Genomic DNA, 16,070 nt, shown 5'->3' on the forward strand with positions numbered 1-16,070 from the left:
GGAACCCGATGCCGGCTCAGATGCATTCTACTTGGAACACGTCGGAACAGACTTGATTAATCATGTCTGCTGGAAGACTCCAATTAGAGTGCTCCAGCAGCCTCAGCGTCGTATGTATTCAGCGTCCCTGCATTTCAAAATAGCGGTGGGGCGCTTTAGCTAAAGTTTGTTGAATGAGTTTTAATTGAGGTGCCCCCACCGCCATTTTGAAGGGCGGGATGCTGAATACACAAGATGCTGGGGCTGTTCTAATTAGAGCAGTTCTTGGGAGCCCAAGAGCCACTCTAATTAAAACACATCCCCCTCCCCGCCCACAAGCACATGTAAAGATGCTCTTAAATCTTCAGTTTAAGCTAGCACAAGCTCTGGTATCTTTTTCATGAAGGCAAATAACCAGGTCATCAGATGCCTGTAGCTGTGCTATCACTAAGGGCTGCTTTCCCACCACTGCTTCTGTACAATCACAAATGGACTCTTCAGTCTTGAAGGTCATTTTCACCTACTGTCTCATCAGCTTCCTGGTGGTAGGTGCAATGCATGAGAGTCCCTGCAAATGCAGACACTGACCTATATCTCCTGATAGCTTCTATAGTCATAAAAGTCTTTGGTACCCTGGCAAGCTCCAGTGGCTGCTCATAAATGCAATCTGATCTTTAGCACCTAGCTGCCTGGACCTTTTGAGAATTAGGTGGTGTCACTGCTCCAATCTTAAAGGAATGCAAGCCAAAATTTCCAGTATACTTGAGTAGGCTAATTTCTTCCCCTCTACCTGCCACAAAATTATATTTGGTTGAGTATCTGCACCTCATGCACATGTTTGGGCCCAGTTCCTAATCCTATATACCGAGGAACGCTTACACACCATTCTTGGGACATAATTGTTTACCTGCATGTCCCCTTAACTCAGTCATGGCCCCTTTTCCTGTGTAGTCAGTTTCTAAATACCTGGTTCAGTGACATTCATTAGAACAAACTACATATCCACTCCTCCTACGTGCCTGCAGCTGTCCCCTGCTGCCTGTGCCACAAGCTCACTAATCCTGAAAATGCTAAAAAAAACAAAACAAACCTGACAAATATCACTTTGAATCGAGCTCTCTGTCCCACATGTGCACACTCCTGAGTAATGTTGCCAGCAACCCCACTAGAATCTGAGTGATTGTAGAGTATCTGTCAACTTTCCTTTATCCATCATATCTAGGCTCCCTCACAAAGTGTTTACTTAATACGAATTCCCTACCAGAGCTAATAGGTCCTGCAAGCCTATAACCAACTCCCAGGGCAGCCAAGTGCTCTGAAATTGCAGGTGAAACCCATCCACAGGACACTAGAAATACTTCAGGGATGTGCCAGATGTCCTGGAGTTTGTCCTGTATGCCCAGCGTGCAGAGCTGGCTGCACTCTTTCCAGTTTCAGGAGGCAGCCTAGTGGAATACAGCAGCATGCCTGAGAGAGTGGGCATTCCCCCCACACCCTGACGAAGCATAGGTCAGACAGCTCAAAGCCAACCTGACCCATAACATGGTTCCAGAGTGCAGGGCTTAGCTCCCCATCCTGACCCTTCTCCCTGCCAGGAGTTTGGGGGATGCAGAGCCAAGCCCCTGATTCTTGGGTCTTCCAGGCAAGGGGGTGCCCCTGCCTGCATTAGGCTATCTGACATGGAAGGTAAGCTCAGACCGTTCAACAGCAGTTCTTAACCAGTAAATAAAGAAATTATGGAAGAGTGCTAAAAATCCTGAGAACCACTGATCTTAATGAATCAGAAAATATAGTTTACCCCTGAAACTGCTCTTAATCTAGGAGTAAAAAGGATGTGGAAATGAAGCAACAAAAAAAGCAAAAACTGGTGGTGCCATGTGTGTACCAATTACTTTTTGTTCCTTTTAGTCGCAAGCACCCCTGTGGCACAGAACCCAACACTGCCTTGGGTTGCCAGAGCCTGAATTCAGTTCAGCAACATAGTTGGGCTAAAAAGATTTTCAACCACACTTATTGTACTGTAAGACTCTTTACAGACTGACATTTTCCATTCACAAGCAGCACACTACCACATCAATATGTTCTTCTGTAGGAGGGTTTTCTTTGCTGCTGTTATGAAATAAGAGAATGAAGCAAAATATATTGCCTCACTTTTTATTAATGGTTGGTGCTTTCATACAATCAATACATAATAACGGTATTTAACTGAATGTTACCTCAGTGGTACCAGAAAATGCATTCAACAACACCTGTTAAACTTTTTAAAAATACCACTCTAATTAGGTCAGAATCTATTTAAATACAAAGAACTTTAATGCACTACATTCTTTAACATTAAAGCAAATCAAGAACTGTTAATCTAACACCACTGGAAAAGTGGTTTTAAAGAACACTAGCTACATAAAATGCAATATGTACACACATTCATGCAAGCTGACTGGGGCTACGAGAAAAAGTACCGTTGCAAGATATAGGTTTATTTGCTGCTGTCTACCAAAAATAAGAGACTAATTGGCTTACACCTCCTTTAAAAGCACCCAAAATAATTGGTGCTAAATTATTACACAAAAGTGCACTGATTGTTTTATTTGAGGGGTGGGGGGGGGCTTCTTGGGGACATTTATCTGATAGCTATTCAAATTTCAAAGTATCCTCAGTAAGTTAGGGTCAGGGTAATAAAAAGAAGTGGTTTAATTCTATCCTAACTTAGGCTTTGGAATTACCTTAGGGGTACTGGCACTCCCTTTCAAAAACCTCAACTGGGGTTTTAATAATTAATGAAATTGTGTCAGGTTTTAGGTTCTCAGTTGCATCTATTTTCAACAATTTACTTTTTGATGGGAAAGGCTATTTAGAAGCCAAAGAAATCTGATGAATCTCCTGTTGAGAAGATTAATAAAATGTAAAGAAATGCAGTACAACATTAGGCCCTCATTCTCCTAGTACTGCACGTGCTTGACTTCATACAGTTGATGAGTTCCAATGACCTCAACCAGACTACTCATAAGGAAGGTTAAGCATGTGTGTAACTGCAGTATTTGTCCCAGGGGTTTAATATCACTGTTTTCCTTTGCAGCAGTAGACTATTCCCCTAGATGTGATACCCCATCAAGGGTACAGCATGAACACTATTATATTATAGGGTGCTCACTGTTAATTCATGAATGGAGGCATTACAAAAAGCCATATTAATTTCAGTTCCATTCCAAGTACAAAAAAAGTCCTGACTTCCCCCCAAAATGATAAAACCAAAGTAAAAAACAAATTTATTTTTAAATGATGATACTGCAAACAGATGAAAGCCACGTGTATTGTGCTGGTTCAGACAGCGTGTGTTCATTCTACATTATGGAGGTTGGACTAGATGACCTCCTGAGGTCCCTTCCAACCTTTACTTTCTATGATTATAAATTTTACTTTTTTTTTTCTTTCAATACTGATTAATTAGATGTAAATATCTGCAAAGTATTTAAAAGAACAGCACATACCATAAAAATAACCTTGACACTATCAAAGATTCAGCTTTCAGAAATTATTTTTCAACACTGGGGAAAAAGAAGATGGTGAACCCATTCTGAATCCACAAGAAAATATTTTATTTAAATACATAAATCCTCCAAAGAATATGGCAAAGATTGTTTTTGTCCATTTCACTAAATGAAGATAAAACACCCGAATTAAAACAGGTTCTATAAGTACAAACAAACACAGAAACAAACATGCTGTCTGCTTTAGATCCATATAGGAACAAAACCAGCTGAAAAGGGAAATAGATCATTTCCCTCTTTTTCACAAATTGAAAATAAAAAAAGTTGTATTCTGCAAGAAGACACAGCAACAGGAATTTTAATTAATTTGAAAATAAGAACAGCAACTGAAAAAGGAAATGATTCATTAGGCACGAGGACCTAAATTTTAATTCAGACTTGTTGTGGACCAGACTGTAAACTTCACAATTTAAAATTTACTTTAAAATTTAAACTTTAAAAAATTTACAGAAGCTGAGCGTCTAACGCATCTTAACATTTCGTGTCTGTTTTGTGTAAAATAGACAAATGACATGTTAAGTAAATGATGTGTCCCCTCAAATGAAGCAACAACATTCTCCAAAATACTGTATGTAATGCCACAGCTTTTGGACTAACCCCTGATTGTCATGATTACTTGAATAATGGCAATATTTACTTTTTACAGAGTATAAAGAAACAGTACTTTGGATGGATGATTAGCTACATCACAGTCAGTACTATATATAAAAGCTAAGGTTCTTAACACTGAGTGCTTCAATTTTCAACAATGCCTCCTTCTACATTACAGTAGATGTTAATCAGTCTGAAGCATGCTTAATGAATTGATCCAAAAATCTATTTATAACAACTTGGTTTCAGTGTCTCTTCTCCCACTCTACAACTAAACTAGGAACACAACATTTTACAAAACAAATGCACACAGGTCATGTAACCTTTACAAATTCAGAAGTTTCTGTGATTCACTGTTTTGTATTCCTAGATGGGTATCCCTGCTGCTTTGAGACCGAATTTCACCATCCTTTTAAAATGTGCTGGTTGAAGTTGTGGTTGTCAACCGTCTTCCAATGTAAATCCTTGAGTAGAAAATATTTGTCAGTGAGTGTTGCATTTCATTTTTTAAAAAATGTATAGTATGTCAAGAATAATATTTTCCTCATGAGGTATCAGTTATGTAATTTATGGTGGGAGCAATAGTACCTGCTAGAATTAAGACTGCAAAACAGTTTACACTTAAAACCCCAGATTTCAGTTGTTTATGTCTTTGCATAGCTTTGTCCTGTAATGAACCCCTGATTTTAAGATGCAGAATAAATAGTTCTTCAGTGCCAGCCAAACCCATTCAATTTCAATAGTGGAAAAGTCAGAGAGAAGTGAGACAAAGATCAGAAAGAGCTTCTGAAGCTATATAAAGTTGGTTATTAAAATACATTTTCCCTCCCCCAGAGTTGTTATCCACATTTTCTCATTTGCTTCTAAACATCTCATTGATAATGTCTATCCGAGACACCTTTTAACATTTGATAATTCATTTTTCAAAGTACGTTTTCACTGTTGTTCCAGATTATCTTTCTTATATTTGTTTGCCTTTCTCATTCTAAAGAAATGACCACTTGGAGAGACTACCATTTTGACCTCCGTTGAACTTAGCATTTTATAAAGAAGCTGCAAGATGTGATTTTTTTTTTCTTTCTTTTTTTTTTTTTAGTAGTCTGTCCTTCATTTGGCTAGAAAGTTCCAAGGTCACAGCAATGCTGAAAAACCATGTAAGAAGCATGGGCAGTGTTAGGATTCCCCTCTCTTTTTGTAAAAGACATGTACTAGATTTTTCCTATCAAGTCTCATGCAGTTAACACAGCCATGCTTTATTTCAATTTATACAGTCAACTCTGTGGACTAATTTTATGTTAACTTTCAACATATATTTAAGATTAGGAATAAAGTAATGAATGAGATCTAGGATTTGGACAGGATGGCTAATTGTACCCACAGAGCTCCAGAAGCCTGTGTCCCTTTGAAATTAAGGGACAAGCGGTTCAATTGTGCCATAACCACTGTGTTGCATGCCTAAACTGAGGGAGGGAAGGGAAATATTGTCAGGGAAAGAATTCGTAGAATAGTATCAGTAGCACTGGCATACTTAAGTTACTGAGTCTAGCTGTGATGCCATGTTCAACAGTTTTACAGGGGGGGCAGCTCATTTAATTTCCTTGCTAATTTAGTGGCATGAGATGAGATGAAGGCCTGTCACCTTGTGCAAGAAACAAGTTTTACTTTGCTGAGTTATTTAAAATACTCTCTCCCCAAAATATATGGCACTCACTTCTCTGCCCCTTCGAACTGGGCTGTGGGAGGAAGATAAGAGGGACTGCTGGGAAATGCAAACTGGTCTTCCCTATTAGCCCTGCAGAGAAAGACATGATAGTCCAGAATTGCATCTTTCCCTTTACAGAGCTACTTCTGTATAGTTGCTGAAGTTCTTACTAGTGCATGGAGCCTCATTATGGATGGGCCTGCCTCTCACACAAGACTCCTTGACCTCTGTATTGACCCTGACAGGCTTAGGAAACAGACCCTAAAGGCAAACCTCAGCCTGACTGGAATAAGTGAAGGCTAATCTCTTTTTTGTAGTTTCTCTCTTGTAGGTAGTGGTGGTAGAGAGGAAGATTCAGCCCAATGCTGAAAAACAACCCCATTGTTGGATAAGATAACATGATTCTTAGACAGTATAAAATCCACCACTGTATCCCCTTTAAAATTGGTTTCTAGGTGAAAATTCACCCTTCAAAACAGAACAGAGTAGCATACATGTATACACAACTCCTAACTCCAGTGTCTGATGTATTTCTAAGCAGGTCTTCTAGGAATGAGAAAAGCATAAGGAAATTGGTTTATACAGCAGTGCTACAAGCAAACAGATAGGAAACCAAATAAATCAGGCCGCTGATGATTTTTGGTCATATTCTGCTTTTTCTTCTGCAATAAAATAGCTCTAAATTAGTGGGTATCGGTTACCGACTGATTGGTCACTGTAATCCATGTTGAAAGAACTGTGCTGTTTAAATTAAGACTAAGAAGCTAGAATGACACTGTTCAGAGAGGTCAATTTTTAAATTAAAAACTTACCCTAGGCCTATAGCAAGCAAGTGAGAGAGAAGCAGAGATGGAAGGAAAACCTTTAAAAACTCTGCTGAGAATATGCCCCCTTTCTTCATCACACTGGTGTTTCTCATGCTGAGAGTGGCAGTTCGACGAGGGTGTTTAAAGAGGAATTCCCTAGTTTGGGGGAGCAGAGGAAGAACAAACATTAAATAAATAAATATTTCTCTCTAAGAAAATAAAAGCACTAGTAAAAGCAGTTTGTTGCTAAGGACACTCACTTTGGTGGGATGTTCTCAGGCCTGCTGGACCAATCCCATATCCAATCTGAATTTTTCTTCAAGAGTCTTTCTACTTCTCTCCTCCTTTCAAGAAAATCTTCTTCAGACTAAAACAGAAAATCATCCTCAAAACAGTGCATTGGACTGTTCTAGGACTTTGCAACTGACAAAAACCACCCTTCTAGAAACTGAAGCAACTTTCTGAACTGTTTTTTGCTAACAATCTAGCATTGTCTAAGTAACGTCAGCTCACATGATACCTTCATAATTCAGCCCTACCATTGCTTTCCCCCATGCTAATTCCCTAATGTGCATGCAGTGTTCATGTGTTCCAAAAACCTTACAGTCTATCACTTCCTTTTATATCAAGTATCTGCCTCAGGCTGGATCCTCTTTAGAAAACTTCAGTCTAAGTGATTCAGCTACTTCTGAGAACAAAGTCAAGGAAAAATGCATCATTCTTCCCTGTGTTAAAAAAGTTCTGGTGACTTGAAAGAAAAAACTCTGGCACTACCCTGCTCCGAAGTAATCTTGAAACTGAACAGAAGTGAGGTCTTTTCATCAGGGATGTGCCTTTTGCCAACTGGTATCTGGCCAAGATAAAAGTTTATGAATAAAACTCAGTTCACACATGCTCATATAGAAACTTAATAGAAAGTTCAGCAGCTAAAGTCTCCTCAGATTCCATCCATGCTGAACATGTTACAGGCAGGGAGGGATGAGTTGGATTTCCCTACAAATGCTGCTAAGTGCTATGGTAGGTCTTGGGAGAGCATTAGTACTGAAAGCAGGGATCTTGTGTCTTCTGCTCCCTAAATGTCTCCTACGAGGTTGAGACAATAGTGGAAGCTGCCTTATGGGATGCAGAGGTGACGATACAAGGCAGAAGTAGACTAGATGGAGGCCAGGAAGGGAAACCGAGGGCCACTGGAATGAAAGAACTTCAGTGCACACCTGAAAGCCAGGTGGGGGAAAATACAGGGACCAACAAGAGGAAGGTAGAAACTGAGACTATCTGGGGGAAAAAAAGACAGAGCCAGGATGAGGAATCTAAGTAGTGGAGCCTTGGATAGAGGAGAAAAGAAGAACTTGAACCTGCAGAGAACAAGCCTCTAAGTATGAGACCACAGCACCCTCCAGATCTTGAAATGGAACCCAGGATTTCTGATGTCATCATTCCTCTTCTGTCAGCAACTATCAGTGAAACGCTAGGCAAAATACTTCAAGTCCCTTAATGCTGGGTCCGTACACAGAATGGCATCCTACTACTGCTGTTGGTTACTAGATTAGCTCATCTACCCATGGCTTGCATGGTGAATCCAAAAGTTTCAGCAGGGCTGCTTGCCCATGTGGGTGTTGATATGATATAGCATATGGAACTTTTTCTTTCAGTTTGCTTTTTTAGGAAATTACATATCCATAAACTGTTAAAAGAACATAATGTTTACGAAGTCAGACATGCAAAAGTTAGGATATGCCAGAATGAAGGTTGTGTTTGCTTCTGCATGATACAGCATTATTACATGATCAGGGCCTAGTTTTTCAAACGTCTGCTGCCTCTTGCTACTGCACAGGATGGATGTATCTAGAGATACAGAAGGAAAGGAAAGGTGTCTTTATGATCTCTGCTTTATCTGTTGCTGAAGATACAAGGTGTGAAAGGAATGAGATGGGAATACAGGAAAAGAAAGGATTAAGATAACATGGTTAAAATAACTGAATGCTACCCTAAGGAACTCTATCTGCTGCCACTTCTCAAGGGTTCCTGTGTAATGTAAGTTAAGTCACTTCAGCCAACTTTTCAGAGAGTATTGTATAACAAGTATGTCTTGACTCTGCATCACTGATTTCTGTTGTAGAGAACTGATCTCCCAAGACTCTTCATCCATTGCCACTTGACAACAGGACAGAAATACTGCAGGTCCAGACATACCCGTCTCCACTGAAGCACTCACACTTTTATTTAAGAACTACTTCACAGAGATTTTTTTCCCACAAAATAAATAGTAAAGAAACCAAAGAAGCTGTAGAGACCTATGCTTCCAGCCTCCTTACAGCAATATGACAATAAAAAGACTTAAATATGAAGAAGTAGACTCAAAACATAAATCTGTATTATATAAATCCTTTTTCATCTTAATTTTCTAGTTCCTAGCACTCTTCACAAATATAACAGTAATATGCAAAAATGGTTCAAAGAATAAGGGGTAAATTATCAAAGCAATATGCAAGAACTTAAATTCTCATTTCCAGTGAATAGGAATCACATAGCTAAATACCACTTTGCTGCTTCTAAAATGTACCTCTGAGGCTAGAATGTCTGCTAGACAGAAGCAAAGACTTTGAGGAATGCTATAGTTTTTAAAATTTGAAATTCACTCATTGTGAGCTGTTATTTAAAAACAAAACTACCCCTAATTATCTGAATCTGTGAAATACATAGGGCTGACAATCACAAGAACAGGACAAAACTTCTGCACTTGGAAGACTTCTACATGACATTAGTGACTAGCAGCAGGCCTACGTATATTGTCTTCCACGTTTGCATCACAAAATCTTTAATAGGTTTGAGAACTTCAGTCCCTTAGGCCTCTTTGAAAATCCCTTCTCGTATGTCTACAAAATGCCTATGCAAATCAGTGATGTAGAACTGTCCATACAAGGAGCACGATCTTGCAGACTCAAAGGGATTACTGCCTAGTATAAAGTTACACAGCTGTTTTAGTTTTTCCAGGCTCAGTCTTGTATTTTCCAATACTAGTCTTCCAACTGTGACAATCACTGAATAAGCAAGCTTTTACCTGAGAGCTACTCTTTTCTCCACTGCTGTGACTCTCCATCTCAGAAGCTTTGTTAATGTCATGAGGTGTCTGGGACCGAGGAGGGCTTTATAAAGAGAAGCACAAAGAGAAAATGGTCTCATTAAATTATCTGTGCTGGTAGCATCTATAGGGTGAACTAAAAGTTAAAAAGCAACGTCTGTGGGACAGCTGCAGATTCTTCTTACAAGCTGTCACAGCATGGGCAGCAAGAGCATACTGTAGGTGTGACCGCTACTCTGCCAGAATGGCACTGCCATTGCCTGACTATTTAGGATGGCAGCCGTCACACACTTCTCCAGGCTGTGAAAGCATCACATTCCTTTTTACTAAACAGGAATTTTGCCATTAAATAATGCATCAGTGCAAAGTGCAACTGATGACCTTCCCCTGCAAAGTCAGTGAGCCCCAGCCTGAGAAGCCACCTTTGCAAGGTGTAGGAAATCTTCCATGGTCCTTCCCTTTATCATTTCTTCATAGTTTCTGGATGGACTACTATCCCATACAGCACCAGTCAGTAACCTTTTGCAGTGGCAGCCTGGACTAATCTGGTTTAGGTCTGTAGTAAGCATGAGCTAGGACCCATTCACTGCTACCGCTGCCACTTCTCCCTGCTCCCTGACCATGGCATGGACAGTCTGCCAGGCCTGCAGACCAGATCCAATGGCTCTGCGCCTGGATCTGGCCCACAGGTAGTAGACTGCTAATTCCTGCCATATACTGTTCCAGTTTGTACCCATTAAAAAAAAAATCTGTTCACTGTGGACTTTTTATATATCTGTGTTTACATACAGGTCTGTCTCTAACATACAAATACACTTGGAAAAGTACCTTACAGTAATCCCTTATAATGTATTTACTTACCTGTCACAACGTGAGCTCTCTCTTGAACTGCTCCTTCCAGATTCATGCTGGGCATCTAGGAGAATTTTCTCCATGTCACCATTGTAAATAGAAAGAGAGGCTGGTATTTGCTCTTGAGTGGTTGGTTGGATAGTGTTACCATTGCCATTGCCATTGCCATTGCTGCTGAAGTGCAGTTCCACCCAGGATCCTGCTTGGCACAATTAAAAACAAAACTGTAATAAGCCACAGATAAATACTGAAGGCTAAACAGCCAGATTCTCACATGACAATTACAAGTGTAACAGCCTTGCTCCTGCCTTCTCAGGTGTGACTAGACTCAATCTGCAGGTTATTACAAGTTAATAATAAAACTCTATCCTAACAGGCCTTCCAGCAGGATACAATTTTAACCCTTTGAGTAAGGTATTTTTTTAACATATCTAAACATATTTTCCAGCGGAAAATATGCTGATATCATTTATATGGTTTCCTATTTTTGTCACTCATCTGCAAAAATACTGAGCCAAAACCTACTGAATTCAAAATCAATCTTCCAATTGATTTGAATGCAGTTTTGATCAGGCCTTGCTATTTTCTGCATGTTATGATTTTTAATAGTTAATGCACATTTGTGGGCAAGTGGCTCTGTACAAAGGGAACATAAAGTACTAAACTGTTCACTTTCCTCAGGGTAACATTTTCATGTGATGATCAAATGTACAGTGAAGTATGGGCACAGTGCCATTAATGTTCCAGCTAATAAACTTGAAGAATGTCTAGTGACTTGCTTAGGTGATATTGTTAGTAGGCTGACACGTCATGCATATCTGATTCATGGGAAAAGCTTGCCAAATACAGTGTCTTTTTCCATAGTCAGGTGCAGAAGTTTTTATTTGCATTCTGTGGGATATTCCACTGTACGTAACTTCATGACTCAATGCAGACAAAAGTCAGAAAACATGGTCATGTAACACTAACTCAATTTATCTGTGGTATTTTAGGATTGCGACCCTATTAGTGAAGTGCTTACATTTAACTTTAATGAAAACTGATATTTTTATGAAAATGTCACTGTAAGGCAATACAGGGTGTCTGGCAACTTTCATCATCTATTGCTACATAAAAATATTTAAGAACTGCTAACAGTCACATGATATGTTGCTTTGTCTTCTCAGAGTGTTTTCAATAAAAATTACCATCCAACCACTCTGTAGACAGACTTGGGTTTGATTCCACATTTGTAAAATTGCTTTAATGAATTACAGCTATATTGTATCATATACATGTCAATGGAACTCATTTTTATTTATATATGTTGATACAAACAAATTGATAATAGTAAAGATAGATATAACATGGTTCTCCTTCTCTGAATTAGCTAGCTAATTAAAAGGTATATACCTACACAATAGGTAAACACAAGGGGGAAGACAGCAACCATGCTGTAAGAGATAAGTGAGGAAAGAACCATTCTTCACTCATTTAAATTAGGGCTAGGAAAAGGAAATAAGGAACAGTTGAGAGAGGTCCAGACAGAGTGCGACATTGTTCAGGAAGAAATGAGACCAGGAGGAATAAAAGAGCAGCTTTTGTAGAATTCAAAACAGGAAAATTTAACCCAGCAACTTGGGTGAGAATTTGATAGCTGTATTTTGAATAAATTAAAAGTTCAATAGATAACAGCAAGAAGCCAACCCAAACAGTTGCATTGTAGATGACCAAGAGATGGTTTTAGCAACTTTCCTCTAAAATTTGGAAATCCACAAAATTCTTATCATGTAAATAATCTGGGGTGCTAATATTGCCAATGGCGGGAGTAGGGGAGGGTCACTTTTGGTCTCAGTTATTGATTCTTTCCATCTTTCTGATTGGCTCTCCTACCTTTGACCTTTGTTCTTTCCTCTGCAATTGTAGGTAGTCAAGAAATCCTTAAGTTTTCAGGAGTTATCATAAATGTGTAGGTTAAAGTAGCGCTACCCTGACCGGCCTTAGCTTGTGTACTTTCAGCACATTTGAGCATATCATTTGGCTCCCATTCTGCCCTACCTTGCTCCAATGCCTCCTTCAGCCCCAGTTCACATTCTGCTCCTCTATTTATGTGCAGATATGAAAGCTTCTGCTGAACTATTTAACTATTAAGAACAGAAAAAATCTATTCTAATGATTTCTGTATCTGGACAGGACAAAGTCATTTGACAGTGAGCCAGCTGATTCCCCATAAGCAACCATCAAACAGTACAAACAATATGTGCATACTCTGGTCATACTAGTGAAAGTGCCATAATTACATGTCAAAACATTACTTTTTTGTTGGAGTGCTAAGAAGTCATAAACATTTTTGATCAACTGTCAGAATGTCCAAATTGTGCCAAAAATTGAGCTATAGGTTAATTAATCCTCATACTCAACGATGTGATTATTAGATCATTTATATATAAAGCTGACAGCATCTGTTGACAGTATTTACTACTGTAAACAATGTGACAGTCTTTTTGTAAAACTAATTATCTTCAATTATTTTTTTAAGCATTCCAAACAAGAACACTGTCTTAATGCTAAGCTAATACCCAAACAGGTCATCTGGTTTCTCTCAATAGTAATTACTTCACATTTTACCTCTAACTGCAAATGACTACTCAATTTCTCAGACTCATAGCAATGTCAGAATACTTATTCAAATGAAAAACAAGCAGTGATAATTAAGTGTTCTTGTGATTGATTCTAAACTGTAAAAGTATTTTTGTATACCAGTAATCGCTAGGAAGTACAACAGTAACTGTTAGGGGCACCCAAAACAAGTGGAAATCAAAAGTATTTCTCTGTTTCCTCTCATTTATATCAGCTAGGAGATCCATTTTAGCAGCCCCTAGATGAAAGTGCCAAGCACCCCCAGCTACAACTAAGTCCAAGAGCTCCATCTTCTACCCAAGAAGACATGATCAAGCTCTGCTTTAAAAATGTTAACCTAGGTCCTAGGATGTGTCTGAGGGCTTTTACTTTATCTGGAGAAGCCAAAGGAAGTTCCTCCAGACCACTGGTTCTCAACCTATTTGCCATTTGAGGCAAGTTCCAGATACCCATGTTTCTGCCTGTGCGGAGGGTTTTTATACAGCTCAGGTGTGGCTTTCGCTATGTGCACCCATTCCTCTGAGAAAAGGATCTCTTGGCCGGCTCAGTGGGGAGCAGGGAAACCGAGTCATGGTCCATATTGACACTAGGTACGATCACTGGCCAGTGCATCTCAACTCCCTTGAAACTGTCCCTCACAAGCCACTTCTCTCACATGCTGAACATTGCGATTCAGACCAAACTGCTTCTGGGATCAGAGTATCTGGGAGCAGACCCAAAACAGCAAAAGAGGGGGGGTAGGGGCGTTAAGGACTCCCCCACAAAGGTGTTCACAAATCCCCTGCGAGGCCTGGATTCGATCTGCACATGCGTGACAGAGGATGGCTACTGCCCACCATCAAGTTTAAGAAACTGCCAAACCCCCAGCTCTCAGGCAGGTGAAAGATGATTGCTTCCTGTGCAGACAGCCCTGCATAACTGCCTAGAAACCACAGAAAATGAGGGCTGGAAAAGACCTCGTCTAAGCCAGCATTTCTCAACCTGTGGGTTGCAAAAACTACCCGAAAGGGTCACGAACACATTTTAAAAATGGATCAACACACCTTAAAAACGGGCTCTCCTTTCGAGGAGAAAAGCGTGGCTTCTCCCTCGCAGGCTGGCAGAGCCTGCCCCCAGGGATGAGATGGCGCAGCCCGGCCCAGCGCTTTCCTCCCCCCCAGGGAGAGCGTTTCCTCTTGTCCAGCCCAGCCTCCCTTGCCGCCGCTGCCCCTCGCTCACGCAGCACATTACGGAGCAGGGCGGTGAGGGGCGTCCAGCTGCCCCCGGCCCGTCCCTCCCTGCCCCGCCGCTTGCGGAGGTGGGCGGCCCCGCGCTCACCCTGCAGGTTCTCGTCCTGCGACATCGCGGCAGCTGTTGTTGTTGTTGGGGGAACAGCTCCTTTGGCCTGGACGATGATGTCAGGGGTCGGCCCCTCCTGATTGGGCGCCGCAAGATTCCACCCTCTGCGCGCGGTGACGAAGCCGCTTGCGGGAACGCTAGGTCCTAGCGCCCGGCGGGTAGTGAACACCGCGTCAGCGCGAGCGGGCTGGGGGGGAGAGGAGGAAACACCCCCCTCCCCTGGGGGCAGGACGCCCCCTACAGCGGTTGGCTGCGGTAGCAGCCCGCCTCCCATTGGCGGACACGAGAAGGGGCACGTGGTGCTCGCGGGCGCCGTTATGTCATGGCCCCTGTTTACCGGGCGGCCGCAGTGTGAGTCAGCCCGGCGGTAGTGTGACGGAATCGAGCGGGACGGCCTGAGCCCGGTGATAAAATATTCTCGTGGGTTCAAAAAAAAACCCGGGAGGCAAGTTTTATAAATCCTCCCTCGAGGCGGGGCGGCCGAGGTGAAGCCCAGCTGTTCCAGGTGTGTCCAGGGATCCCGCTCTAATCGGATTTAAAAACAAACAAAACCCAATTTCCGGGTAAAAACAAATAACCCCATATCCACGTTTTTCTGCGATTTAAATAAAGCGCCACTAACAGGTAGATGTGGATATAGCGGTGTTGCATTTTAATCCTGGGGAAATGTGGATCAGGGTTACTTGTTTTTAACTGAAACTTGGGAATTTTTTTTTAAGCGGAGAAAACCAGGATCCCTGGACTCATAGCCTGCCCCTGGGCAGAGGTGCTCACACCTCCACTGAGGCATGAGCGACTGGTACCACTGTAGTGAGGGAGGATGCGTGCCCTCGCCAGTGACCAGGCGGTCCCCCTGTGGCTAATCTCGCAGAACCCCGCAGCAAAACTCACTGACCAGGAAGCGGCCACAGGGCTACATCTGGCGCGCTCCCCTCCCCAGTCAGCGTTCCCCCCTGCCCATCGCCTAAGTGGAGAGCACAGCTGGTCAGGGTGCATGTGCACCCCCTACACATCACCACTGCATTGAGGGTTTGAAGAATAGGCCACTTGTAAGGGTTGCGTTGCTGCCAAATGCCCCCAGGGCTGGGGCATGCACAGCGCATCCTTCTTTCCAGGGCTGTTTTCCTGGAGCTTCCCCGGAGTCCTCTGGGGTTTGGGGGAGACCTGGGTTAGGGCAGTGGGGGGTGGCAGGGTTGCCTGGTGGGGTGTGTTAGAGCCCAGCTCGTGGCTCCCAGGTCATCGGTGCTCCGCCGCACCCCTAAGGGCACTCAGGCTTTTCCAGCCACTCAGGTACCTGGCATTGCCAGGCAGGGCTGACAGAGGGCAAGGAATAATTAACAGGCTAAGTACAGACAGAAGCCCAACACTAAATCGATTCAGTCTTTGCAGATTAATTTAAACTGTGTAGATTGAACTGAGAAGGAAGTGAACAGACAGCCTCCCTGCTGGGCTGGAGCAGACAGCTTGAATCTGGAGGGGATCTGGGACAATCCAATAAACCAATTTAACCTAAATCAGTTAGGGGTGAGAAATAGTGCAGTTTGGGATGCCTG

General features: G+C 41.8%; 1 protein-coding gene across 1 annotated transcript; it reads right to left on the reverse strand.

The window, feature by feature from the left end:
- Positions 1-2,625: 2,625 nt before the first annotated feature.
- Positions 2,626-14,621, reverse strand: BNIP3 (BCL2 interacting protein 3). The gene is made up of 6 exons (XM_019503012.1): positions 14,497-14,621; positions 10,570-10,759; positions 9,688-9,772; positions 6,887-6,993; positions 6,633-6,782; positions 2,626-4,582 (listed from the first exon to the last, which is right to left on the reverse strand). The coding sequence occupies exons 1-6, from the start codon at positions 14,519-14,521 to the stop codon at positions 4,531-4,533; spliced, it is 609 nt and encodes a 202-aa protein (XP_019358557.1). The 5' UTR covers positions 14,522-14,621; the 3' UTR covers positions 2,626-4,530.
- Between the last annotated feature and the right edge of the window lie 1,449 nt (positions 14,622-16,070).

Source organism: Gavialis gangeticus, unplaced genomic scaffold (assembly GCF_001723915.1).
Source record: "Gavialis gangeticus isolate Ggan-Ray unplaced genomic scaffold, GavGan_comp1, whole genome shotgun sequence".
Taxonomy (NCBI): domain Eukaryota; kingdom Metazoa; phylum Chordata; order Crocodylia; family Gavialidae; genus Gavialis; species Gavialis gangeticus.

Coding starts and splice junctions, on each gene's coding strand:
- BNIP3 (XM_019503012.1), bottom strand. CDS start 14,521: ATGTCGCAGGACGAGAACCTGCAGG. Junction 10,760..14,496: donor GCAGGACGAGAACCTGCAGG/GTGAGCGCGGGG, acceptor TGTGCCAAGCAG/GATCCTGGGTGGAACTGCAC. Junction 6,783..6,886: donor CCTGAGAACATCCCACCAAA/GTGAGTGTCCTT, acceptor CCCCCAAACTAG/GGAATTCCTCTTTAAACACC.